This window comes from Podarcis pityusensis (assembly GCF_964106645.2).
Source record: "Podarcis pityusensis genome assembly, chromosome: 3".
Classification (NCBI taxonomy): domain Eukaryota; kingdom Metazoa; phylum Chordata; class Lepidosauria; order Squamata; family Lacertidae; genus Podarcis; species Podarcis pityusensis.
In genome coordinates this window covers 11,399,981-11,427,775 of record NC_138026.1, presented here as the reverse complement: position 1 = coordinate 11,427,775, position 27,795 = coordinate 11,399,981, and the positions used below count along the sequence as shown (strand labels likewise).

At 45.8% G+C, this 27,795-nt stretch overlaps 1 protein-coding gene across 2 annotated transcripts in view; it reads left to right on the top strand.

Annotated features, from left to right (window-relative positions):
• HAO1 (hydroxyacid oxidase 1) overlaps window positions 1-19,047 on the top strand; it is a 31,780-nt gene extending 12,733 nt beyond the window's left edge. For both annotated transcript variants that reach the window (XM_080999291.1, XM_080999292.1), the window contains 6 exons: window positions 4,424-4,679; window positions 8,572-8,747; window positions 11,563-11,654; window positions 17,441-17,599; window positions 18,200-18,269; window positions 18,805-19,047. In XM_080999291.1, the coding sequence (XP_080855417.1) occupies window positions 4,424-4,679; window positions 8,572-8,747; window positions 11,563-11,654; window positions 17,441-17,599; window positions 18,200-18,269; window positions 18,805-18,875 (824 nt within the window). In that variant the 3' untranslated portion in view covers window positions 18,876-19,047. The remainder of the gene's footprint in view (window positions 1-4,423; window positions 4,680-8,571; window positions 8,748-11,562; window positions 11,655-17,440; window positions 17,600-18,199; window positions 18,270-18,804) is intronic.
• Window positions 19,048-27,795: the final 8,748 nt, after the last annotated feature.

Genomic DNA, 27,795 nt, shown 5'->3' with positions numbered 1-27,795 from the left:
TGAACGTTTTTGGAAGTTGAACGGACTTCTGGAACAGATTACGTTCGAGAACCAAGGACGACTATATTTGCTTTATTTTCTAAAAGTAGACAGCAGATCCCCCAGAAGAGATGCAATAATATATATTTCTATAAAAGAACTAACAGAATCCATTATAAATATTCACATAGCAATGGCTCCTCTCATGGGCATTTCTATACGGTCACTATTTTCAGGTGGACTCAATCACATCCCGACAAATTCAGGCTACACAATTAAAGCTGGTTTGGAGCTGTTTCAAAACAAATCTCCTGATGGAAAAGATAAGACTTTTTGCAGTAAGGAAAGGGATGGCAAAACGCACTGGAAATTGTGGCGTCACACCAACTGACCTCCTTGCAAATAAATCAGGCTGCCATCTAATCTCTCTTGCAAACAAGTTGGCTGAATGCTCACTAAAAGGCCACCTGGAAGCGACCTATATGCCCATCTTGTTTTGATTACAAGGAGTCTCTGCCCCAGGGAGCTCTCAGGAATTTGCTTGGGAGGTTCTGCTCCACTCAGATGGGAGTGTTGCGCATGGGGAGAGGGCTTCAAATGTTTGGGCCGCAGCTTGGAGCCACCACTACATGGACTCTGTGAATGTTGGAATGGGGACATTGTGGTTTTTTTTATAAAGCAGCCCGCATAAATTCTCAATAAGAACAGGAGAGATTGAGGGGAATGGTTTGTTTAGGAAGTGAAGTAAGTTGCAAGAATATGCTATGATTAAGTAGATGTTCCACATGGTGGAGCTCTAATACCTTGAATAGAAACCCAGTAATCCCAATCAACACAAAGGATTATTATAATGGCAGTCACTAGGGACAGATACTTCTGGTTAACTGACATGATTCAAGAATCTCACTATGAAAGAATCTTGCTTAAAGTGTATTTGGGACAGTCTGCTATGCCTGCAATATAGTACATAATCTAGAAGTTCATGCATTTGTATCCTAAATGGTGATGCTATCCTGAGGACAAAAAAACCCCTATGCCTAGTGAGATACAATATTTCTCAATAGATAAGCATTTTAATGTTAAGCTGTCACTCAGGTAACCGCCGTAGGTAAATACAGTACATAACACAGTGCTTATTCTTTTATTTTCTGTTTAGGTGACCTTTTGTACATTGAAAAGTATCAGAGAAATCAGTGTATTATATAAAATGCAAACTATCAAGTGTTTGGTCTAAGCCTTAACTGGAGCTTTAGTCGCCTTACCCAAACAGCATATTATAGCAGTTCAACAATGAACACCATTTATGTAAAGATTAATAATGATGGGGGTGTGGTTATTGGGTTATTGTTTTTAACTTTGATTTTGTGTATTGTGATCTTTTCTGTGAACCACCCTGAGACCTCCAGGTATAGGGCAATATATAAATTCACTCACTCATTCAATCAATCAATCAATAAAATGAATGTACAAGTTCTGCCCTGCGGGGGGATGATGGAGGTACAGTGGTACCTCGGGTTACATACACTTCAGGTTACATACGCTTCAGGTTACAGAATCCGCTAACCCAGAAATAGTACATGGATGACATGTAAGAATGTGATGGAGACAATTGGGAATGTGGCGGAGGAGGGTGCAAGTGTGCTCAGATCCTCTTCCTCATCTACTTAATTAAGCGTAGCCGGATAATCTGACAGAAAGCCACAGAAATAATAATAATAATAATAATAATAATAATAATAATAATAATAATAATTTATTTATACCCCACCCTTCCCGGTTCAAAAACCAGGCTCAGGGCGGCTGAGAAATGGGATCAAGTAACCTGTCCAGGCATTGTGTGGCGAGATCCTACAGTAATTTACGTTAATGGGCTAAAATTAGGCCACAACTTTATTGGTTACAGGTGATGAGCGGTATTAGCTTAGGCATTGGTCCTATCAACTATCCGGCTTCAGCCTGCTTGCTTGAAGACTGGGAAGGGTTAACACCAGCAGGGGGAGCCCTGCTGATGCACATCAACTAGGCACTCCCCCAGGGTCACCGCTCGGGGGCGTGCCTTGGGCCCTGGCCTCCATAGGCCTCGGACGGGGACACGCCCCCCAGAATCCTTTACCGGACTACCCTTCAATATCTGGGGGAGGTGATGGCACTCCTCCCCCCCCCATACATCTATATAATAATACCCATACCAATGCCTAACTGCCACCCGAGCAAAGCTCGCCGCCAATACCCTCAAACCTGCAACCAATCCCTAATCCCAGCCATCATACCCCCCATCCACACGAGGATTTCCCAAATCGCGCGGGGCTCGGAGCCAGCCTCTGCATGCGTGATGCTCGCAACACCACCTCCCCCCGAGGTCAGAAGTGGCTTTGTCAGAAGAGGGATACAGTGGTGCCCCGCAAGACGAATGCCTCGCAAGACGGAAAACCCGCTAGACGAAAGGGTTTTCCATTTTGGAGGTGCTTCGCAAAACGAATTTCCTATGGGCTCGCTTCGCAAGACGAAAATGTCTTGCGAGTTCCTGCGGGGTTTTTTTTCCTCCCCCCCCCCTTTTTCCCAAGCCGCTAAACCGCTTATCAGCTGATCGGCTAAGCCGCTTAACAGCTGATCGTTAAGCCGCTTATCAGCTGATCCTTAAGCCGCTTAACAGCTGATCCGCTAAGCCCGCTAAGCCGCTAATACTGTAGCGCTAATCCGCTAAACCGCTAATGGGCTTGCTTCGCAAGACGAAAAAACCCGCAAGACGAAGAGACTCGCGGAACGGATTCTTTTCGTCTTGCGAGGCACCACTGTATCGTGTGTTTGGATTATAGGCCTTTCAGGAATGGAAAGGAGTTGGTAACTACCTGCTTCTGTGTATAATGGAGATCTAGAATTTGAAAAAGGTTCCAAAGGCATTCTAACACTTGTGAGTCGTCAGCTCTATGTCCAGCAAGTACTTCTGCTATGTCATAGAGTTGGCCGGCATCAGCCTAATGTACCATCAGAGCTTGGCAAAGCTGAGCCAACTGTTCAATAACAATTGAACAATGGAGAAATGGAGTTTGGAGCTCCATCACTAGTCAACGCTTGCACAAAATATAAAAGTTGACTTAAACTTGCATAAATATTTTAAAAGGCTTTTTAGGAGAATGTCAGTGACTGAAGTCATGTCCCTTATTTAGCACTCCGTGACAACCCTGTGTTAACAATAGCAGTTTATTTACAAAGAAAGGTAGCTCAAGTCCAGTAAGTGCTGAAATCAAGGCCAGGGCAACAAATATGTGGGTTGTAAGCAGCCAACGGCAATTCTGAAACCATCGAGGTTTCAGTATTTGAGAAATTAAGTAAATGGTGAAAAAATGAACTGAAAACCAATCTGCTGACCAGAGAGGGGAGGATATGTCAATTTTGTTCTCTCAGTTTCTCGTTTCCCCTAATTTTAAATTCAGTTTTCCAAGTTTCTTCAGAAATTTGCATTAAAACAAACACCTTCATGAAAATTATTCAGCATTTTGGTGTGAATTTCTCCCAATAAATGTATTTTTCTCTGCAGTTTTGACTAATGTACACATTCCTTACAAGCAGTTTCTCCCAACTGTATATTATTTTCAGAAACATATACTGATTTTTATACATATTTCACCATAGCAAATGCATTTTTGTAAATTTTGATGGGTTGACGAAATGTACTGTGGCTGTGCTTTTGTTCTCATGTAATTTCAGAAAGTGCTGATTTGATAAAATTCACACCTTTGGCTGCTATAAAGAGAAGAGAGCAATTCGAAAGCTCGAGCGATTTTCCCACCAGCCCGTAATATAAAAGTGTAGTACCTAGTTTCTTGATAGGGTCTTGAACTACTTGCGCTCTATGTGGGGCTACCTTTGAAGGTGACCCGGAAACTACAACTAATCCAGAATGCGGCAGCTAGACTGGTGACTGGGGGCGGCTGCTGAGACCACATAACACCAGTCTTGAAAGACCTACATTGGCTCCCAGTACGTTTCCGAGCACAATTCAAAGTGTTGGTGCTGACCTTTAAAGCCTTAAACGGCCTCGGTCCAGTATACCTGAAGGAGCGTCTCCACCCCCATCGTTCTGCCCGGACGCTGAGGTCCAGCGCCGAGGGCCGTCTGGCGGTTCCCTCATTGCGAGAAGCAAAGCTACGGGGAACCAGGCAGAGGGCCTTCTCGGTAGTGGCGCCCGCCCTGTGGAACGCCCTCCCATCAGATGTCAAAGCGATAAATAACTACCAGACATTCAGAAAACACCTTAAGGCAGCCCTGTTCAGGGAAGTTTTTAATGTGTGACATTTTAGTGTGTTTTTGGTCTCTGTGGAAGCCACCCAGAATGGCTGGGGAAACCCAGCCAGATGGGCAGGGTACAAATAATAAATTATTATTATTGTTATTATTATTATTATTGAAAATATTTGGGAGGCACTTACTTCCTGATCTTTAGCTTGCAGATCAATGGGAACGGGGATGATGCTGAGTTCGTGGTCCACAACATCTATAGAAGACGTTGCCCAGGAAACTCCAGAGGCAATTCGTTGGTTACAGCTCTACATCTATAAAGACCGTGAAGTCACCAGGTCCTTAGTGAAGCGGGCAGAAAAAGCTGGATACAAAGGCATCTTTGTGACTGTAGATACACCATTTCTTGGGAAACGCTTAGATGATGTGCGCAACAAATTTCAGCTTCCCCCGAATCTCAGGTACTTACAGGTTGTTGTTTCTTTTTTTAAAAAAATACGTTTTATTAGTTTTCAATTACAATCCAATAATAGCCTCATTATAACAATACCAATTTATAATACAATTATTCATAGCAATCATTGAAATACTGAATTAATTTGGTTAAAGTGCCACCCCCCCACCCCCCGCGTACTAGATTTGATTCTTTATTTCTTCATTCCAAAAGAACACAGGTACTTACAGGTTTTGGTCAGCTTCCAGCATTCTTCATTTCTTTTGGTGCTCGGATCCTGTACACCAGGGCTCCCCACAGGGTGGATTTGATTTAAATCAAATCGATTTAAATCACTAGTTAGTAAAAGGTAAAGGTAAAGGGACCCCTGACCATTAGGTCCAGTCATGACCGACTTTGGGGTCGCAACGCTCATCTCGCTTTATTGGCCGAGGGAGCCGGCGTACAGCTTCCGGGTCATGTGGCCAGCATGACTAAGCCACTTCTGGCGAACCAGAGCAGCGCACAGAAACGCCGTTTACCTTCCCGCCGGAGTGGTAGCTATTTATCTACTTGCACTTTGATGTGCTTTCGAACTGCTAGGTTGGCAGGAGCAGGGACCGAGCAACTGGAGCTCACCCCGTCGCGGGAATTTGAACCGCCAACCTTCTGATCGGCAAGTCCTAGGCTCTGTGGTTTAACCCACAGCGCCACCCACATCCCATAGTCCCACTACTCAGTAAGACTTGATTTAAATCATTTTTTATTTTTATTTTACAGAAAGACTCATTCTTGCTGGTATAATCTTAATATTTACAACCAGATGAAGGTTTCATTTTTGGAATAATAAATTTTCAGAGTAGTTTCTACAGTTATATCAAAAATTACTTATTTGATTATACTATTAGAAATACATTGATGGATAATTATGAAATTATTGTGAGGTTTGATAAGTTAACTGTTTATATTTGGACAACTTTTCTGCTGCACTTTATTGGAAGGAGAAAAATCATTTCCTTAATAACAATTTAAACAATTTATTTAACTAAAACAATAACATTATAGCGTATGTATCCATGTTTGTTAACTGATGTGGTTAAACAATTTTTTTTAAAAAAAACCTTAGACTGAGTTTTAGAACACATGAAAAATTTAAAACCTTATTTCCTGATGAATAGCCTTTGGACTATAATGTAACTTAAATATAAAACTATGTTTAGAAAGATTTTTTCTCCTAAAGCATTTTATTTTAAAAATCCAATTTAAATTAAAAAACCCAATTTAAATTTTTAAAAATCAGATTTTTTAAAATTTTTATTTTTTAAATCAATAAATTTTATCCCCCCTGGCTCCTCAACACTTTAGGGACAGTGGGCACATTTGGAATTTTGAGAGAACACCATGGGCAGCAGTCACAAAATGGCTGACGGGGTGCAGGGCATAATACCAAATGGCTTCCATGGGTGGTGGCGTGATACAAAGCGGATGTTGCGTCTCCTGAAAAATGTTGGAAAAGAGACAGGACCAAGCAAGGTTAAAAAAAAAAAGAGGTAAAGGACCCCTGGACGGTTAAGTCCAGTCAAAGGCGACTACGGGGTTTGGAGTAGTTTGGATTTGATATCCCGCTTTATCACTGCCCGAAGGAGTCTCAAAGCGGCTAACATTCTCCTTTCCCTTCCTCCCCCACAACAAACACTCTGTGAGGTGAGTGGGGCTGAGAGACTTCAAAGAAGTGGGACTAGCCCAAGGTCACCCACAGCTGCATGTGGAGAAGTGGAGACGCGAACCCGGTTCACCAGATTACGAGACTACCGCTCTTAACCACTACACCACACTGGCTCACATCTTGCTTTCAGGCCAAGGGAGCCGGTGTTTGTCCACAGACAGCTTTCCGGGTCATGTGGCCAGCAGGACTCAACCACTTCTGGCCACCCGCGTCCCTAGACAGGACCAAGCATGTCCCCGTTTCAACGCAAGGGCAGACATCTACATCAGCACCCACCATGCTTGCTGACGGATGGAAACTCTTTGTATATCTCCTCTCCGTTCAGAACAGAAAAGAGGGTAGGTGTCCTCTCCTGGTTTCCGGATGCTGAAATCCTGAACCCTAGTGCAAAACAGACACCGCTGGCTCAGTTGAAGAATCCATCTAGTTCAGCAAGCTGCTTTCAGCCATGGCCAGCCAAATGCGTACAAGGCGGCCACAATGAGGGTATATGAGAGAAACACCCTCGTGGGGCATCTCAGTTTTGGCATCCTCAGCACCAGGTCATCAGAAGTATACAGTGGTACCTCGGGTTAAGTACTTAATTCATTCCGGAGGTCCATTCTTAACCTGAAACTGTTCTTAACCTGAAGCACCACTTTAGCTAATGGGGCCTCCCGCTGCTGCCGCACCGCCGGAGCACGATTTCTGTTCTCATCCTGAAGCAAAGTTCTTAACCCGAGGTACTATTTCTGGGTTAGCGGAGTCTGTAACCTGAAGCGTATGTAACCTGAAGCATCTGTAACCCGAGGTAATAATAATAATAATAATAATAATAATAATAAATTTTTATTTATACCCCGCCCTCCCCAGCCAAGACCGGGCTTAGGGCGGCTCAGTACCACTGCACTGCCTCTGAACAATCAGGTTCTGTTTGCAATCATGCCCAATAGCTGCCAATAACCCCATTGGCTAAAGGTCCTTTTAAAGCCAGTGGCTCTCACAATTTCATATGGTAATTGTCAGGGAACTGCCATCAGTGCCGGAGGGAGAGAGCAAAATCCAGAGGGATTCCGGAGAGCGTCCCGGGATTGGGAGAGGCAGCCCATCCTCTGGGGAAGAGAATCAGCATAGCACCAGTGGAGAAGGGGGGCAGATGGGGGAAGCGGCGAGGCGGTCCCATGACTCCTTGCCGGGGACCAGCGGGGAGAGTAGAGGTCCTCCTCTGCCTACGCCCTCCTTGCGCAGAAGGCTTTCGCGCAGAGAGAGTAGGAGGAGACTAGGCGTCAAAGAGCTTCTTTGCTGGAAGAAGTTTAAGAAACGCCCACTGACGGATTCTGCCAGCGATTGAGACAGCCATGGGTGAGTGGCTGTCCGGACAGAAAAGGTTCACTCGGGCAATCCAGCCAGGTGTTTGCACTGGCTTACGCACGAGCAACCCCTAGAACCAATACAGTAATGAATTCTGTGAGTTAGTTACACGTCGTGTGACGAAGTACTTTGTTTTAACATAATGGAATCATAGCTTTGCAGCGTTGGAAGGCACCCCCAAAGCCATCTGGTTCAACCCCTGCAATACAGGAATCCTTTGCCCAATTTGGGGCTTGAACCTACAGCTCTGAGATTGATTGATGATGGTGGTGATGCTGATGATGATGACAACAACAGTTTTATTATTTATACCCCGCCCATCTGGCTGGGTTTCCCCAGCCACTCTGGGCAGCTTCCAGCAGAATATAAAAGCATAATAAGAGTTTCATAATAATAATAATAAAATGTTATTTATATCCCGCCCTCCCCAGCTGAAGTTGGGCTCAGAGCAGCTAACAACAGTAAAATGATAAAACATTCTAAAATATTTCATTATAATGACATGTTCCCTGTCAATAATAATAATAATAATAATAATAATTTATTATTTATACCCCGCCCATCTGGCTGGGTTTCCCCAGCCACTCTGGGCGGCTGTCAATGACGACAAGAAAACCTCAAATATTTAGGATGTATTGCTCCACACCACGGTAGACAAATCAGTAGGTGGTACCTCAGAGGCTTCCAAGTCCATTCATTAAATATGAAGTATGTGATTAATTTATTTATTTTTAAATAGCCATTTGAGAGGGTTTTTTGGGAGTTGAAGCTGTACTGGCTTTAAATATTGCCGCATCCAGCTGAGTTTTCTGAAAGTGTTTTCTCCCCCGCTCTTGAACTCCAGAATGAAAAATTTTGAAACGAATGACCTGGCATTTTCATCGGAGACGGGCTATGGCGAAAACAGTGGCCTGTCTGTTTATGTAGCGGAGGCAATTGATCCATCAATCAACTGGGAGGATATGAAGTGGCTCAGAGGATTGACTTCGCTGCCAATTGTTGCCAAAGGCATCCTTAGAGGTTTGTTCAACTTGAGTTAAATGTAACTATTGAGGGATATCGGACGAGGCTTACAGAAGGTCGAGAGAGAGAATGCAGAGGCTATTTTTGATGACAAACAGAATATATGTTTTTCTCAACAGCCCTGTTTATTTGTGCAGTTTGATTTTATGTCCTTCTTTCCTTCTCTCCTCACACTTATCACCTTGGTTCAAAAAGTGTTTCCATCTTGTCTAGAAACGGGAGCTGCTAAAAATCTGGCAGGCCAGGATGAGATGATGTTTCCTACCAAACCTATGTTTGATTGACTAGGAAGCACTTCAAGATTTCAAGTGTCCTTCACAAAAGGGCTTTCGAGTTCACCTGAAGGCTGGATCTCCCCCTATATTTTAAGCAAGAAGATAAATTGTCTTTCTTTTGTTCCCTTAGCTTTGAAGATGCAAACTGAATACCAGGCTCACCTGTCCTGAGTTAGTGTGAAAGCTAATAAAGGGCTTAATAAAGAATATACGTTATCCAGACGTTGGCTTATGTATTAGCAGTATTGGTCTGAATCATCTCTTTTTTAAAATGAATACTACTATGTGTCCCTGTCTGCACACCCACCCACACCCAATCAACATGTGCATGAGGTCCAGCGCCGAGGGCCTTCTGGCAGTTCCCTCGCTACGAGAAGCCAAGTTACAGGGAACCAGGTGGAGGGCCTTCTCAGTAGTGGCACCTGCCCTGTGGAATGCCCTCCCACCAGATGTCAAAGAGAACAACAACTACCAGACTTTTAGAAGACATCTGAAGGCAGCCCTGTTTATTGAGGCTTTTAATGTTTGATGTATTGCAGTATTTTAATATTTTGTTGGAAGCCACCCAGAGTGGCTGGGGAAGCCCAGCCAGATGGGCAGGGTATAAATTATTATTATTATTATTATTATTATTATTATTATTATTATTAATTTTGCACTTTGAGCTCAAAGTCACAGAGCATGGCAAATTATTTTGTTCAGTTAATTTAATTTATTCATTAAGTTGTAGTACAGTGGACGATCGGGTTGCGAACGTGATCCGTGTGGGATGCACGTTCGCAACCCGCAGCGTTCGCAACCCGCAGCTGCACATCTGCGCACGCGCGGGTTGCAATTTGGTGCTTCTACGCATGCGCAAAGCGCAATTTAGTGCTTCTGCGCATGTGCAACCGCCGAAACCTGAAAGTAACCTGTTCCGGCGGTCCGTAACCTGAAAAAACTCAACCTGAAGTGTCTGTAACCCGAGTTATGACTGTACACCTTAGAAGATGAATGTTTAACATACAGTTGTAGAAGAAATGTGCAAGATTCTATCTCGTAAGTGTGTAAATTGTTAAAACAAAGCCAGCTTTTTCTTTTTATAAACCGTGAATGGCACATTCTTTAGCAGGTTGGAGCTTTGGAGCATTTTAGATCATGAACACTTTTTTTTCTAAATGAATTTGTTTGTTTGTTTCTTGAGGGGTAGGTTGGGATCCCTGGTCTTCCAGGAAATTAAATCTTTTGGTTAATGTAACACTTCTTAAGGTTTGGTCCAAACCCATAAAATAAGCTATAAAGTGTTGTTCCTTTTGAAAGCAATTATCTTTAAACAGATGTCAGAACTGACATTTGCTTGTATCTAACTTTGAGGGAAGGCACAATAGGAAATGGATTGTGTCTAAACTTGCTCAATATACTGTACAAACAGGCCCACCACGTTCTCCTCTGGGCTGCATATGATATATGGAATTATGAGGCCTCTTCCTTTCTCTGTTTTTATAATTAATCGAAAGCCATCGGAATACGAAATGATTACATTGTGTGTGAGAGAGATTAAGGTAATCGTTATTGTCTGTATACAGTAAATCACGGAGCAAAATGGCTAGTTTTGATGGGGATCAGTAGAATGAACATTTACCAGCTCTTCGGAACAATAATAATAATAATTTATAATAATTTATTATTTATACCCCGCCCATCTGGCTGAGTTTCCCCAGCCACTCTGGGCAGCTTCCAAGCAAGTGTTAAAAACAATACAGCATTAAATATTAAAAACTTCCCTAAACAGGGCTGCCTTCAGATGTCTTTTAAAGATAGGATAGCTGCTTATTTCCTTCACATCTGAAGGGAGGGCGTTCCACAGGGCGGGCGCCACTACCGAGAAGGCCCTCTGCCTGGTTCCCTGTAACCTCACTTCTCGAAATGAGGGAACCGCCAGAAGGCCCTCGGAGCTGGATCTCAGTGTCCGGGCTAAACGATGGGGGTGGAGACGCTCCTTCAGGTATACAGGACTGAGGCCCAATAGGGCTTTAAAGGTCAGCACCAACACTTTGAATTGTGCTCAGAAACGTACTGGGAGCCAATGCAGATCTCTCAGGACCGGTGTTGTGTGGTCCCGGTGGCCACTCCCAGTCAGTCACCAGTCTAGCTGCCGCATTCTGGATTATTTGCAGTTTCCGGGTCACCTTCAAAGGTAGCCCCATGTAGAGCGCATTGCAGTAGTCCAAGCGGGAGAAAACTAGAGCATGCACCACTCTGGCGAGACAGTCTGCTGGCAGGTAGGGTCTCAGCCTGCGTACCAGATGGAGCTAGTAGACAGCCACCCTGGACACAGAATTAACCTGCACTAAGGGTCTTCCCATAGCAATATAAATGTTGTCTTTGACTTGGGAGACAGTCACACAGTGAACTTTAGTTGCTGAATCGCATTCCTCGCGCAACCTTCTTCAGAAAAGCTGGCCTTAGTTCTATGTGTTCGTTAAAGAGTTTTATGGATGTTGCAATTCCCACAATGACAGCTGCAATTTGTAAAAGCCCCATGTTTTCTTCCCTAGCCGATGATGCTCGAGAAGCAGTGAAGCATGGCGTAAATGGGATCCTGGTGTCAAATCACGGGGCGCGCCAGTTGGATGGCGTTCCAGCCACCGTAAGTATTAGTAAAGCAACTGAGAGTTGGCCGCAATGATTGACAAATGCATTTAAATGCAGTTTAAGCAATTAACAGCTGGGGTCCCACCCCCCACCCACAAATAAAAATGTGGCTTTCAAGGGTGCCTTCTAGGCATATGTGCTAGCCTATGGTTTGCCTGGGGACACGGGTGGCGCTGTGGGTTAAACCACAGAGCCTAGGACTTGCGGTCAGAAGGTCGGCAGTTCGAATCCCCGCGACGGGGCGAGCTCCTGTTGCTCGCTCCCTTCTCCTGCCAACCTAGCAGTTTGAAAGCATGTCAAAGTGCAAGTAGATAAATAGGTACTGCTCCGGCGGGAAGGTAAACGGCATTTCCGTGCACTGCTCTGGTTTGCCAGAAGCAGCTTAGTCATGCTGGTCACATGACCCGGAGGCTGTACGCCGGCTCCCTCGGCCAGTAAAGCGAGATGAGCGCTGCAACCCCAGAGTCGGTCATGACTGGACCTAATGGTCATAGTTCCCTTTACCTTTACCTTATGGTTTGCCTGATTGTTGGAAAATGAGCTAAAAGCAGACTTGCATTGTGTACTGCTCTGCTGTCAGCTGCAGAGTTTTTTAAAAAAAGGATCACTTCCTGATTTACTCCTAGCTTCCAGAGCATAATTTGGGGGGGGGGGGGCACACGAAGGGACCCTGGCCCCTAGGAATTGGCTCCTATGATACTGGCAAAACCCTGCTGTTGCCATAAGTTTTGGCTGTCAGGGTTTGTGGGTGAAAGGCACTCATAATTTATAGATTTAGTAAATTCAGCCCTGAAAACTTTAAACTGTAAATGTCAGGGTTTGAACCTGGGATCTTACGCATGTAAAGCATGTATTTTTTGCCCTGGAGGGGAAAATATAACTATTTAGAGTCTGATTGAAAACCTTACGTTCTTGAAACCTGACTACATAGTTTAGCTTTATTTTGGTTTTGAGAACAAATCAAGTCCAAACTGGTGAATGTTTCCTTGTGTCTTGTTACACATTGATGAAATGTGCGCTTTAATTATGGCTTGTATGAGACTCAAGTAACAGCACTTGGCACAATCTGCCTGGATGTGAAAGTGAGCATACATATGCGGAAGTGGAACCAAAGTATTTCTGGCAACAAAGCAAAACCTAAAGAGGAAAAACAAGCCCTTTTATTGTGTGCCAGATGACTAGAAACCTCAGTCAGAAAGAATATACAAGCAAATTGAACTTGCAAGTTTTGATTCCCTCTGGCCACTCTGTTTTGCCTTCAAAGAAATGAATATTGCCTCTGCTTGTCTTGTGCAGCATCATTTTCTGTGTATGAAACATTGGTTTCTACTTGCATAAGCTCCTTACCCATCAACACATTAGACTTTGGAGGACTCTTTGAGACTTTGAACTCATCTATCATCTATCATAGCCTTGTTATATCCAGTGGTCCTGTGCATGTAGTTAAACTGGCTGGTCACAGGTTTATCATCCATCATATCAGCTATCTATCAGTCATCTGTCATAGGTTTCCCCCTTCCACCTGTCCCGAGCAAAGAGCTGAATTGCCAGATCTCAGGTTTTGGCGTGCAATATAAAGTAGTTTTGTTGCCTTGCCGAAACAATCTAACAGTCTGCTAGCATCTTATTATTTTGCCCTGTTCAAAAGAGAGGCATCTAGTCTGAGGAACTGGAGTTTCTTCAGCATTTACAATTGATGCATAGCATAGTTTTCCCTATCCGTTATCTTCATTGGAGCCACATTGGAGCCTCTTAAACAAGAACTTTGTCCCTCCCATTTCGCAGTCATATTTCACAAAATGAGCTAAATGTTCACATTGCAATTAAGCAACAGCAACAGATAAAAAAATAGAATCTTAGCTGAATTCTGCTCTTTTTGTTGCCATGTAGCATGGGTGGCGCTGTGGGTAAAACCTCAGTGCCTAGGACTTGCCGATCGTATGGTCGGCGGTTTGAATCCCCGCGGCAGGATGAGCTCCTGTTGTTCGGTCCCAGCTCCTGCCCACCTAGCAGTTCGAAAGCACCCTTAAGTGCAAGTAGATAAATAGGGACCGCTTTATAGCGGGAAGGTAAACGGCGTTTCCGTGTGCTGCGCTGGTGCTGGCTCGCCAGAGCAGCTTTGTCACGCTGGCCACGTGACCCGGAAGTGTCTCCGGACAGCGCTGGCCCCCAGCCTCTTAAGTGAGATGGGCGCACAACCCTAGAGTCGGACACGACTGGCCTGAACGGGCAGGGGTACCTTTACCTTAGTATCTTTTAGTATCTGTTTTGCAAAAGTCCAGGAAAGAATCGGAACACCATAGTTTAAAACTACTGCTAGAGGACAAGAATCCCAAGACTACATTAAATGTAGCCAAATTCTATGCGTCTGCAATTAATCGCAGGAAGCAAGTGGTATCCCATAATGACCAAACCCCAAATGTTAATTACAGGGGACACGCTAATAATTGACTTTAATTTTTTATATTTAAATCCTTGTTATATTCATATTGTCCTCTGTATTTCTGATATATATATATATATATATATTTATGATCTGTGATATTGTGTGTGTTGACGCTGGTCTGTGACCGTATTAATAAATTCATTCATTCATTCATTCACCTGCCCAAGCCACTGCTGTTGTTGCAGGATGTCTCACTAGCTGGGTTTCAGGGGCATAATGTGTGGGTGCCAGGGGAGCCCTGGCCCTGGATTTTTGAGGGTGCATGAAGCAGGCTCATTGCACAGCCTGCCCTGGCTCTCCTCTCCCGGTGTTGGAGGAACCAGCACTCAAGGAGAGGAGCACTGGGCCATGCCACACTGGGGGCGCCGACATGGGGAACCTAGTTTGTGCCTGTCAAGTGCTGTGTCGGCTGACTGGGCTCCCCCCTGTTTGGCTCCAGTGCAGGCAAGGTTGCTCCAGCTGTGTTCGCGGTGAGGGTTGGGGTGCTGTGGCGGGATCCTTCATGTCTCACCCCCCATGTGCCCCTCTGGCATGCATATGTGGGAGCTCACACTGCAGCTGCTGGGTTTATTCAAATCTCTATTAGCTCTTTCTTCAACCTTGGCTCTCGGAATTAATGTACACTGTTAAAAAGTGCAATAGAGTTAGGGCTCGCTCCAGGATTTAGGCATGTTTGGGCGCAGTGTCAGTGGTCCGCTTGGGCCCTTCCTTTCCACCTCAAACCACACCTCTCCTTTTTGGTTCCACTAATTACCACCTATTGGCAAGTGTAAAATTGGTGCCTATTGAGCAGACATTTAAACCAACTGTTCAGTCATACTTTGGTTGACGAACGCCTTGCGACTCAAATGTTTTGGCTCCCAAATGCCACAAACCCGGGAGTGTTCTGGTTTGCGAACGTTCTTTGGAATCTGAATGTCCGCCGCAGAAAGTTCCGATTGAGTGCAAGAAGCTCCTACAGCCAATCGGAGCCCACACATTGGTTTTTGAACATTTTTGGAAGTTGAACAGACTTCCGGAACAGATTCCATTCATCAACCAAGGTACAACTGTATTATTTGAATTTCATTGTCATACAACCTATTAATCGTCTCCTTCCTATTCTGGCAGTGTTAAGGTTTCATGAATCTGACAAAACAAGTGAGCGCATGAGAACTTCTGTCACAAAAAGATTTGTTTTTCTTTGTTGTTCTTACTGAGAACTAAAGAATTCTGAGATGAGGAATTCATTCTGAGTAACTGAATGGCACCCATAGCACAAATATCCACACAAATATTTTTGGATCAGAGGGGGAGTCATTCTGCTGATCTTACTGCTATGCTGTTGGGAGTTAGAAAAATTCAAATGGAGTTGTCCCTTTTAACTCCAATAGAATTAGTCTAGGTTCAGCAGTGTAAGGCTTCATTCTTAACAGCCTCAAGTTGCAATCCTAACTCCACTTCCCTGGGAGTAAGCCCCATTGAATTCAATAGGACTTGGTTAAGATGGTGGATGCATGCAAACACAAATCAGGCAGCCAAATGAAAGGAGGATAAAACAGCTCAAGCACTAACCAATCCCACAGTTTGTTAAAACAGCCAGTGCCATGGGAAGGAGGCAGTGCACAGGGCACAGAGGGATGGTGCTGTCTGGGATACACTTTCCCATAAAAGATGCTTGTGTTTTATGGGGATGGGCTACAACTCAAAGGGCTGCATGCACTGGAACGGTTCTTCTCCCTTCTCCCTGCGGCGCCATTGTGTCATTGAAATTCTACTCAGTATTGATCCAGAGCAGAACTCCAACGTATAGTTAGCAGAGTAAAAACTTAAACACGTTGCAGGATTCACAAAAAATAGACTAGAAGCAATTGTATTTCATCCAGCAGAGCTTTACTGCTACTGAAGGCAAATGAGCATCATGGTCACAAATCCAATACATTCAGGATTGGCACAGTCCATAAGAAATCCAGTTGCAGCAGACTTCACTTAAACTTACAATAACTTATATTAAGTCTAAACCTCAACACTAAGCAGATTATGTACAGAACACCACACCAGAAGGAAAAGTACCGTATTTTTCGCCCCATAGGACGCACCGGCCCATAGGACGCATCAAGTTTTTTGGGGGGGAAATAAAGAAAAAAATTTTTATTTCCCCCCCAGGCGCTTGTGGGGCCGGCAGCGGGGAGAAGCGCTCTTCTCCCCACAGTCCGCCTTCAGACCAGGTCCGGGGACAGCGGGAAGACGCGCTGCGCCTCCCAGCTGTCCCCGGAGCTTGCGGGGCAGGCAGCGGGGAGAAGCGCTCTTCTCCCTGCCGCCGCCTTGAGATCAGGTCCGGGGACAGCGGGGAGATGCGCTGCGCCTCCCAGCTGTCCCCGGAGCTTGCGGGGCTGGCGGCGGGGTCTCCCCGCCGTCAGCCTCCAAACCACTTCGGGAGACAGCGGGATGACAGCGTTCCGCCTCCCTCTGTCCCCTGACCTTGTGGGGCTGGGGCTGGGGCTCTCCTGAAGCCTGGAGAGTGAGAGGGGTCGGTGCGCACCGACCCTTCTCACTCTCCAGGCTTCAGTGAAAGCCTGCATTCGCCCCATAGGACGCACACACATTTCCCCTTCATTTTTGGAGGGGAAAAAGTGCGCCCTATAGGGCGAAAAATACGGTAATAGAAAGCGAAAGTGAAACCCAGGCTCCTTCTGACCTTTCTTTTATAGTCAGCATTTCTTGTCAGAAGAGATAAGAGAATCAGTTGAAACCAGCTGTACTCAGCTTCTCTGAAGGAATAACCCAAACATCATGAACCTTCTGCCTGTTTCTTTCACAGAAGGAGGCTTCCAGAACCCTCTTGAATTAATTAGAATGGGAAAGATATCTACACATCAGATCAATACTTTCTGCACTAAGAAATGCAAACTGATACATTGGACTCCCAGAAAGCTGCTCCCAAGTGCTGGTGGCAGTGAACCTTCCAGAGCAGTGTGCAATATAGGATCAGTGATATCCCACAGTATGTGCAGATGTGCTTTCTGTCACAACTGGGTCTCTTTGGCACCAGGTGTTGATGGTTCAAATCAGGGATGGGGAACCTGGGGTCTTCCAAATGTTGTTGCTCTCCAACTCCCATCAGTCCCAGCCAGCAATGGTGAAGACTGATGGGAGCCATATTTGGGCAAAATCTGGAGTTCTCTGTCCCCGCTTTGGATCATTCGTTTTTTAATTAACATTTGCACTTGCCAAACTTACATTCTCACACATGGAAATAAAAATGGCGGCTTGATAAAAACAAACAAACATTGGGCCCCGGTAGTTTGAAAGTGTTCAGAGGCTGTTCCCACCCCCTGTCCCCCTTTCCTTTGCAGGTTGAGGTCCTGCCTGAGATCATTGAGGCCGTGGGAGGAAAAGTGGAGGTGTTCCTAGATGGTGGAGTAAGGAAAGGCACAGATGTCCTCAAGGCCCTCGCCCTTGGAGCCCGAGCTGTGTTCGTAGGACGGCCTGTAATCTGGGGACTTGCCTATAAGGTAATTTAAAGCAGTAGTACGAATGCCTTCTCCGTAACTTCTGCTAGTTTACTGGAAAAGCAGATTGCACATTAATTACTGAGTTGGACTCATAGGGAGGGATTCGGCTTATAAGTCCTGCTGGCAGGATGCATTGGATTTTCAAGACTTGTATATTGTGTAGGTTAAAATAGCTATAAATCTCCTTTCCAATACACTGATACAAACGTTCTATTTTATGCAAAGCCTTTTCTGCTTTTTGACTAATGGATGGAATTCTTTGATCCGGATTTCTCTCTCTTCCCCACCTTTTAAATTGAAGACAGATGAAAGTTAGTTCCAATTTGGGGATGGAATTCTTTGCTGTCCAGTGTCTGTTTTTCAGCATTCATTCATGGTTTGTTTGTTTTAGCATACGACCAGTCTAGCCATCTTAAACTATATGGGACAAAGCATTGTAATTATAGCAGAACTGATGCTATATCTCACGGTAGCAGCCAAGTGGCAAGATTTGGAAAACCACTCAGTGTTTACTGAACAAACCGATATTTTTGCCACCACACTTGAGGGCATTGCCTGACTTAAAGCTGAAACCTCATAATCTATGTTTATGTGAATTAGGGTGAAGAAGGTGTGAAGGAAGTTCTTAAGATATTGAAAGAAGAGTTCCAGTTGGCAATGGCACTTTCTGGTAAGATGCAAAATATATTGGAATTATTGGCTGTGTGTACACTGTACCTTTAAATCACATTCTAAAGCACATGGGATTGGGTTGATAAATTATCGAGATTGCAAATAAGCATGGATGGAGAGTTTAACTCTTTCTGCCCATGCTGTGCTCCTGAAGGCAGTGCCTCCTCTGAAGGTGGTATTTGCCTTATGGGTGGGAATCTCCCATTGGCGTCAATATCACTGGAGACAGCATGGAAAAATGAGTTCTTTACTTGCCACTTACTTGGATGTTTGATGTGATTATGGCAAATGGGCTACTTTGAGAGGGGTGTCCAGAGACAGGATCGCACCTTGTTAGTGGTAACCACCCATCTAAGCTCCAGAAGGTGGTGGGGTCTTTCAAAACATGTTTCCTGATGCTGATATGATTGAACATGTATAGGAGAAGACCCGTCCCCCAGGTAAAATTCCTGGAGAGGTCACTGGGGACAGAAAATAATTCGGACTATAAGTTGCTTTTATCTCCCCTGCTCTTTCCTTTTTCTCCCTTCTAGGTTGTCAGAATGTGGAAGCAATAGACAGAACATTGGTGCGAAGAGACCTATGGGCTGCCTCCAAGATCTAGCCGTGTTTGCTGCCGCCACTGTAACTTGTCCAGTTGGTTACAAATTAGTTGACAGCAAACTTCAAAGTGAATTTATGCCTTCAGTACAGGTTTAGGCTGGATTAACAAGCCTAATCTTCCACAAATATATATATCAAATATATCAAGGCATCATTTTAATGCCTAAAGTACAGTATTGGAAAATATTGGCAATACCTTGATAGATAAGTTTATATACTTTTTATTATTATCAGTGTTCAGTCATTTGCAATGAAATGTGAGTACTTATTGCCCAAATAAGAGCCAGCATTGTTCTTAGATGGGCTGATCTAAATACATCATTAATTACCAAAGTTGCACGTTTTCTGATGGGAACTGCTGAACTGCAGTTGCACAGATATTAGTGGCGTTGCTTTGAAGTTGTTGGCTCGCATGACTGGGAGCGGCTGAGCTGCTAAAACGCTAAGCAGATGTTTGGAGGGTGCACTCGATGAAAAGAACGGTTCCAGTGTGAAGGCTGAAAGATACCTCTTTGCCATTGCTTTTAACTATCTAATCCTACCCAAGCTGGGCTCTAAACATAGCAGCCTGAATTAACTCTACCTTTGGCAGCTATGAATACAGGAAGGCAATATGGGTTTCCCAGAGGTTGGCAAGCTGAAGATCTGGGGAAATGGAGGTGTGGAAAAGGCCTTTTTACATGGTACACACCTAGCTATACTGAAAACTAGTTATATCAGGGGAGAAGAAATTCAGGCACAGGCGGTGGGGGTGGTCCAGGCCTCTTTTTCAAACCCTCAGGTCTTGGCCCAGGCCACACTTCTCATGGGCCTACAGTGGTACCTCGGGTTAAGTACTTAATTCACTCTGGAGGTCCGTACTTAACCTGAAACTGTCCTTAACCGCATAGTCGGCCAATCGGTGTTAAAGAAGGACAGAACTTTCTTTATGTATGCCACAATAGCAGCAAGAATACTTATTGCAAAGCATTGGAAGACACAAGATCTACCCACACTGGAGGAATGGCAGATGAAAATGATGGACTACATGGAATTGGCGGAAATGACTGGCAGAATCCGAGACCAGGGAGAAGAGTCGGTGGAAGAAGATTGGAAGAAATTTAAAGACTACTTACAGAAATATTGTAAAATTAATGAATGTTAGAATGATGTTGGATTGAAGTTAAGTGGTTTCTAGCTGTAATGGTATAAAAGAATATGGAAAAATTGGTTTTCAATACGTAAAAACTTGATGTTATAATATATTAAGATTAAAGATCAGGATTAAAAAGGAGGGAAAGGAATTGCTGGACTAACAAATTGAACTGGAATACAAAAAAGGGAGGTATGAGGAGGTCCGGGAAACAAGTAAATGTAAGAGAAGTGATGAAAAGATGGAATTGTTTTTAACTGTTTTTTCTTTTTTGTACTTTGTATTTTTCTTTTTTCTATTGTTATTTTTCTTATCAATGTAATCTTTTTCTTTTGAAATTTTAATAAATATCATTTAAAAAAAAGAAGAAGAAAAGAAACTGTCCTTAACCTGAAGCACCACTTTAGCTAATAGGGCCTCCTGCTGCCACTGTGCTGCCGAAGCACGATTTCTGTTTTCATCCTGAAGCAAAGTTCTTAACCTGAAGCACTATTTCTGGGTTAGCGGAGTCTGTAACCTGAAGCGTATGTAACCTGAAGCATATGTAACCCGAGGTACCACTGTATTCTGCATCTTCCTGGATGGAATGCAGAGGTGTCCAGTAAAATTTTCCACAGGAGAACTGTTAGGGCCAGAGGTGCCATCTTGCGAGGTCAATTGGGGTTGGGGCGCTGACATTGCGTGTGTGAGCATCGCATCTCCCTCCTAAGCTGGACAGAAGCTTCCCAGACTTTGGGAAGGAGGCGTCAGGCCTCTGACAGGATGCTGAAACCCTGTTGCCTCCTTCCCAAAGGAAGCAAGCTTTGGGAAGGTGGCGGGAGGGCTCTTGGACCCTTCTGGGGACTAGTCCACTGACCATACACCACTGATGGGATGTATCTTTGAACTATAATAATGCCTTTTGTTTGGATGGAGGGGAAAGCAAAAGAGAATTATGTCCACGCCTAAAAGCTTTTGGCTTGAGTGGTTCAACAACATCTGGAAGGACAAAGAGAGAGCCGTTTCACCCACTTTAATCAGGAACATAGAAAGCTTCCTTTTACAGAGTCAGGCCACTGGTCCACCTAGCACCGACTGGCAACTGATCTTCAGGGTTTCAAGCTGGTTTCTCTCCCAGGCCTAGCTGGAGATGCTGGGGCCTGAAACTAGAATCTTCCATGTGCAGATGCTCCAGCACAAAGCTATGGCCTTCCCATCATCCTGAAGTTCTGGTATATGCTTTAATCCGTCCCACAACACAATGGTAGTCTGAGGGTATACTTGGTAGCTATTGACTGGGACTTTCAACATGGAAGAGACAGTTGACTAGACAAATAGTTGTTCATCATAAAGGATTTGCTGAAAAATGAGAGCGCTGGAAAACCCACCATGGCTAGGTCTTATTTCTTAGCAATACAGTGGTACCTTGGTTCCCGAACTCAATCCGTTCTGGAAGTCCGTTCAACTTCCAAAATGTTCGCAGACCAAGGCTTCTGATTGGCTGATTGGCCCTGGAAACAATGCCAACAGCTGAAACGAACATTCGTCTTCCAAAAAATGTTTGTAAGCCAGAACACTTACTTCCGGGTTTGTGGCATTCGGGAGACAAGCCGTTTGGGAACCAAGGTACCACTGTACTGTGTTCCCTGCTCTGCCTTCCATTAGGAAGTTCCTTACCACTTTCTCTCCTGTTGGGAGTTCTGAAGTAATGTTTCTGTCATAAAAGAGGTTCTGGGAACCTGGCCATATGGAAAGAGCTGCGGGAGAGAGAAGGGGTCAGACTGCTTCATGCTTCCCAGATAAGGGATGGCTGCCAACCCCATCATTTGAATCTCAGTAGTGTAGCCACTGATTTTAAAAATAAAAAAAAGAAAAATTAAAAAATACGCAGAGCAGATCACTTGTGCACTTATGTTGACTTGGTTCTCACTGAGGTAGTCAATCAGTATGTGGGTTCTGCCACTTCATGTGGCAGGTGAGGGTTTACATGACTGAATGTTCTTCACCCCCACATCCCAAGCCCCACTACATAGAAAACTAGCTGTCAGAGGAACGGAGAATTCTAACCTAGTTTTTGTGTGTGTGTGTATTGTGTGTGTGAAGGATAATTCAGTCATGTGAGCCCCAAACACAGGCTTATTGTATCGATGAGAACTAAGCATTTGTCAAACCAAGTATCCTGGAAGATGTTAGCGGATTGTTGGCAGTAATATAGCATTGGCATCTATGGTTTTCCAGATTCTTTAGCCAAAATGTAAGAGGTGCCTTAAGACTCTCTGATATTACTCACTTCTGCTCTAAACGGCGCACACTAAAGTGCTTGTTGTTGAAACAAGAGTATTATAATTCTTTTTAAAGTCTGAAGCCTTATCAAGTTTGGTTTCCTTTGGAAGAAGGTATTACAGTGGTATCTCAGGTTAAGTACTTAATTCATTCCGGAGGTCCGTACTTAACCTGAAACTGTTCTTAACCTGAAGCTAATGGGGCCCCCTGCTGCTGCTGCGCCGCTGGAGTACAATTTCTGTTCTCATCCTGAAGCAAAGTTCTTAACCTGAAGCACTATTTCTGGGCTAGCAGAGTCTGTAACCTGAAGCATATGCAACCTGAGGTACCACTGTACGGGGGTTTAAAGATGCTTGTTTAGTCATTTAGTCGTGTCCGACTCTTCGTGACCCCATGGACCAGAGCACGCCAGGCACTCCTGTCTTCCACTGTCTCCCGCAGTTTGGTCAAACTCATGCTGGTAGCTTCGAGAACACTGTCCAACCATCTTGTGCTCTGTCGTCCCCTTCTCCTTGTGCCCTCCATCTTTCCCAGCATCAGGGTCTTTTCCAGGGAGTCTTCTCTTCTCATGAGGTGGCCAAAGTATTGGAGCCTCAGCTTCACGATCTGTCCTTCCAGTGAGCACTCAGGGCTGATTTCCTTAAGAATGGATACGTTTGATCTTCTTGCAGTCCATGGGACTCTCAAGAGTCTCCTCCAGCACCATAATTCAAAAGCATCAATTCTTCGGCGATCAGCCTTCTTTATGGTCCAGCTCTCACTTCCATACTTCACTACTGGGAAAACCATGGCTTTAACTATATGGAACTTTGTTGGTAAGGTGATGTCTCTGCTTTTTAAGATGCTGTCTAGGTTTGCCATCGCCTTTCTCCCAAAGAGCAGGCGTCTTTTAATTTCGTGACTGCTGTCACCATCTGCAGTGATCATGGAGCCCAAGAAAGTAAAATCTCTCACTGCCTCCATTTCTTCCCCTTCTATTTGCCAGGAGGTGATGGGACCAGGGCTGTTAGCTTACAGAGCCCCAAAACTCAGTCCTCTCTGAGGCTCTCCCAGTCTGGTTTAAAACTGCCGTTTCAGTTGTGTCCTTTCACACAGAAGGCCAAGATTACATTGTCCTTAGCTAGGGAAGTGGAGAAAGGTGCCACACATTGCCGAGAAGAAGATCACCAAAGAACGCTTGCTGGGGCGAGTTGCAGGTCCCTTCACAGAACCTCCATTTCCTAACCTCATAGTGTCCCCACTGGGTATTGTACCTAAGAAGGCACCAGGCGAGTTTCGATTAATACATAACCTTTCTGTCAGGGAACTGCCATCGGAAGGAAGGGAGGTGAAAGGGCTCACACAGGTTGGGAGAGACTCAGCAGCTGAAGAGGGAACCAGTAGGGGGAGAGAAGGTGAGCTGAGGGAAAGTGAGCTGGAGGGATGGCTCAGAGACACTTCCAGCGAAAACAGTGGGGAGGTTTCAGGACCTCCTGTAGGGACACCCACTCCTCGCCGGAAACTGTCACGCAGAGAGTCCAGAAGACGTGTTTCCGTTAAGGAGCTTTTATGTTGGAAGCGATTCCGAAAGCAACCACTGTCGGAATCTGCCAGCGACTGACGGAGCCATGTTTAAGGGGCTCCGTTACAGACAGAGGTTTGCAAACTTGACCAAACTCTGAGGGACTTGGATTTTACACACAAGCAGCTCATCGTCCCATCACAGCATTCCGACAGTCTCCGTGAGCAGCTTGTGCAGGAGAAGGCATCATGAGCAACCCAGCCGGAACCGGAGAAGCAGGAGCTGGAGCGGGTCCAAGCCTGGAAGAAAGGTACCGGGCGTTGGAGGTCCAGCTAGCGCTGCAGACGGCGAGGCTCGAGGAGAGGAGGGCTCAAGATGCAGAGAAGGGGAAAACCACCCCGCTCGCCAGAAAGTTGCCAGGATTGGTACAGAAGTTTGGGGGGGAGCCCAAGAACTATCATGCCTTTAGGACAGAGATGCAATATGCCCTTAATCTGCAGTTTGATGACTTTCCCGACGAGGAATCGCGGGTGGCTTTTGTGATTGGGCACCTCGAAAAGGGGGCGAAAGACTGGGTGAGGCCCCTGATGGCAACGAATAATGACATCCTGAAGGACACAAGGAAGTTTTTTCGTGCCATGGATCTGATGTTTTCCAGCGATATTGAGCAGGGAGTGGTACGCAGACAGTTAATGGCGTGCAAACAGGGGAGCCGATCTGTTCGTGAGTACTGGACTGAGTTTACCATGTTGATCCATAAATTGGGGTGGGATCTATCGGCGGAACCCATTCAAATGCTCTTTGAAGAAGGGCTTTCTTCGACTGTGAAAGACGAACTTTCCCGGGCGCCCAGGGCGGAGTCTATGGACCAGCTGACCAAATCAGCGCTGACCATAGGAGTGCGCCAAGAGGCGAGAGCCTTGGAGAGGCGGGAAGGGAAGGGGGAACGTTGGAGGGAGCTTCGCATTCCAGAGATTCCAGAGCCACCGTTCCTGCCGGGAGAGCCGATGGAAATTGGAACAGCGCGCGCGCGCGCAGTTTCAAAGCCCAGTGAAGAGCGGAAGAAGGAGGGGAAGGGCGCCAAGAAATGTTATCTCTGCCAACAGCCAGGTCATTTTGCCAGAGTCTGCCCCCAAAGAAAGGAATGGCAAGGAATGGCGGGAGCTGTTGGGGAGAGGGAGGAAAAGGTACCGGAGCAAGTAAAAGCCAACGCCTGGCTGCCACCGTCAGGGCACAGCAGCCAGGCCAAAGAGCAGTGAAAGTGCCCACGCCGGAACCTCCTAAACCCGCCCTAGTGATAGAGGTGTTACTAGAGCTGCCTAACGGACACCCACTAAAGATAAAGGCGCTATTGGACTCAGGCAGCTCCTGCAATTTCATGAGTAAGGAGTTTGCTGCTGAGCACCAGATACAGACTATCCCTTTAAGTAACCCTTTGCAGGTGACCACGATCGATGGAAGGGAGCTGCTGGGAGGAGAAGTCAGCCAGCAGACCGTCCCAATGATAATGAGGGTAGCAAGACACACTGAGCTAATAGCGTTTAATGTGGCTACCTTGGGAGGAGCTCCCATTATTTTGGGGATGAGCTGGCTAGCGTTACATGATCCGCTAGTGGGCTGGCATCAGAGAGTGGTCTCCTTTGGGTCAGCACATTGTCTAGAACACTGCAAAGAGCGGGAGGCTCAAGGAGGGGCCAGAGCCACTCTAGCAGGGACGGAAGTAACGGAGAAGGGGAAGGTTCCCCAACAATACGCCGACCTGAGCAACGTCTTCAGCGAGAGGGAGGCAGACAAACTACCCCCACATAGGCCCTTTGACTGTCAGATCAATTTACTCCCTGGGGCACAGCTCCCTGTAGGCAAGCTGTACGCCATGTCAGACAGAGAGATGCAGGAGCTAAGGGAGTTCATTGACAAGAACCTGAAGAGAGGGTTCATCAGAGAGTCCAGGGCGGTGGGGGGCAGCCCAGTGTTTTTTGTGGATAAAAAAAACACGGACAAACCTAGACTCGTAGTGGACTTCAGGGCCTTAAATGCAGTGTCAGAACCAGTGACTTTCCCGATGCCCAGAATTGATGACATTTTGACAAGGGTCAGGAAGGGAAAGATTTTTACTAAACTGGACCTGAGGGGGGCGTACAACCTGATACGAATAAGGAAGGGGGATGAATGGAAAACCACCATGTTCACCCCTTTGGGGGCATTTGAATATTTAGTTATGCCCTTCGGCTTACAAGCAGGCTCCGCGTGCTTTCAATCGTTTATGAACCACGTCCTGGGGCCTTTGCTTTACAAGAATTGTGTGGCCTTCTTAGATGACGTGTTAGTATATTCAGAGAATGAGGAGCAGCATGTAAAAGACGTCAGGGAAGTGTTGGGCAGACTGCAAGCCAATCAGCTGTGGGTGAAGCTAGAGAAGTGTCAGTTTCATGCCAAGGAGGTGGAATTCCTGGGGTACCGCTTGTCGGACAAGGGATTGGCCATGGATCCTGGCAAGGTCCAAGCGGTACTGGAATGGAAAACACCGAAAACAAGGAAGGATGTGCAAAGATTCCTTGGATTTCGAAACTTCTATCGGAAGTTCATCAGAAATTTTGCCCACTTGACGGCGCCCATTACGGACTGTCTCAGCAGTAAGAGGAAATTCGTTTGGACGGTGGAGGCGGAGCGAGCTTTTGAGGAGCTGAAAAGGGCGTTCGCTTCGGAAGAACAGCTCCTGCATGTGGATTTACAAAAACCGATGCGAGTGGAAACGGACGCATCAGACCGGGCTGTGGGGGCGGTGCTTCTGCAGCCTGGCAAGGAGGAGTCGGAGTGGAGACCGTGTGCCTTTTTTTCGCGAAAGCTGAACAAATCTGAGAGGAACTACACGGTGTATGACCGAGAACTACTAGCCATTCATGAAGCGTTCAGGAGATGGAGGCATTTATTAATTGGGGCACAACATAAGGTGCAAGTGTGCACGGACCACAAGAACTTAGAGTATTGGAGAACGGCACGAGTGCTCAACCAACGGCAAGTGAGATGGGCCCAGGAGTTCTCCAAATTCCACTTTGAAATTTGTTATGTGCCAGGTCCAGAAAATGTTAGGGCGGACGCTCTCTCACGCAAACCTGAATATTTGGAAGGGGAGGGGGCACCCGAAGAGAGACATGTCATCCCAGAGGACCGCTGGGTGTGTGGGGCGGCATTGGTGGGGCAAAGAGAACTGGTAGAGGAAACAGAGAATGATGAATACGCCCAGAATAAGCTCAGAGGTCTTAGGGGTGAGGGAGAGGAACCAGGGGGTTTCGAGGAAAGAAATGGAGCTTTGTATTACAAAGGGGCACTGTATATCCCTGAAGGAGTCTTAAGGGGGAGGGTACTCAAGCAGTTGCACGACAGCCCCACGGCGGGGCATTTTGGACAACACAAAACCATGTGGTTGGTCACCAGGGAATTTTGGTGGCCTAAGGTGAGGGAAGATGTACGGAAGTATGTAAGAGGGTGCGAGCAATGCTAGCGAGCCAAAGGGGAGAGGCAGGCGCCGGCGGGGCTATTAGAACCCTTACCAACCCCAGAACGACCTTGGGAGGCAGTGTCGATAGATTTTATGACTGATCTGCCGAAGTCCAAGGGGAAAACAGCCATCATGGTGGTGGTAGACCTACTAACAAAGATGTGCCACTTTGTAGCCTGCTCGCATGCAGTCACGGCGGAAGAGACAGCGAAGTTATTTGTAGAACACATTTTTAGGTTGCACGGGGTGACATTGAGGGTGGTCTCAGACAGGGGAAAACAATTTACTTCCAGGTTCTGGAGGAAGCTCATGAGCTTACTGCAGGTGGAGGTCAACTTTTCGACTGCCCGGCACCCTGAAACCAACGGGCAGGCGGAAAGAGCAAACGGTGTCCTCCAGCAATACCTGAGGTGTTACGTCAATGACAGAGAGAATGACTGGGTAGAAAAGTTGGCGCTGGCGGAATTTGCCTACAACAATGCCGAGAATGTGTCCACAGGGATGAGCCCCTTCTTGGCTAATTATGG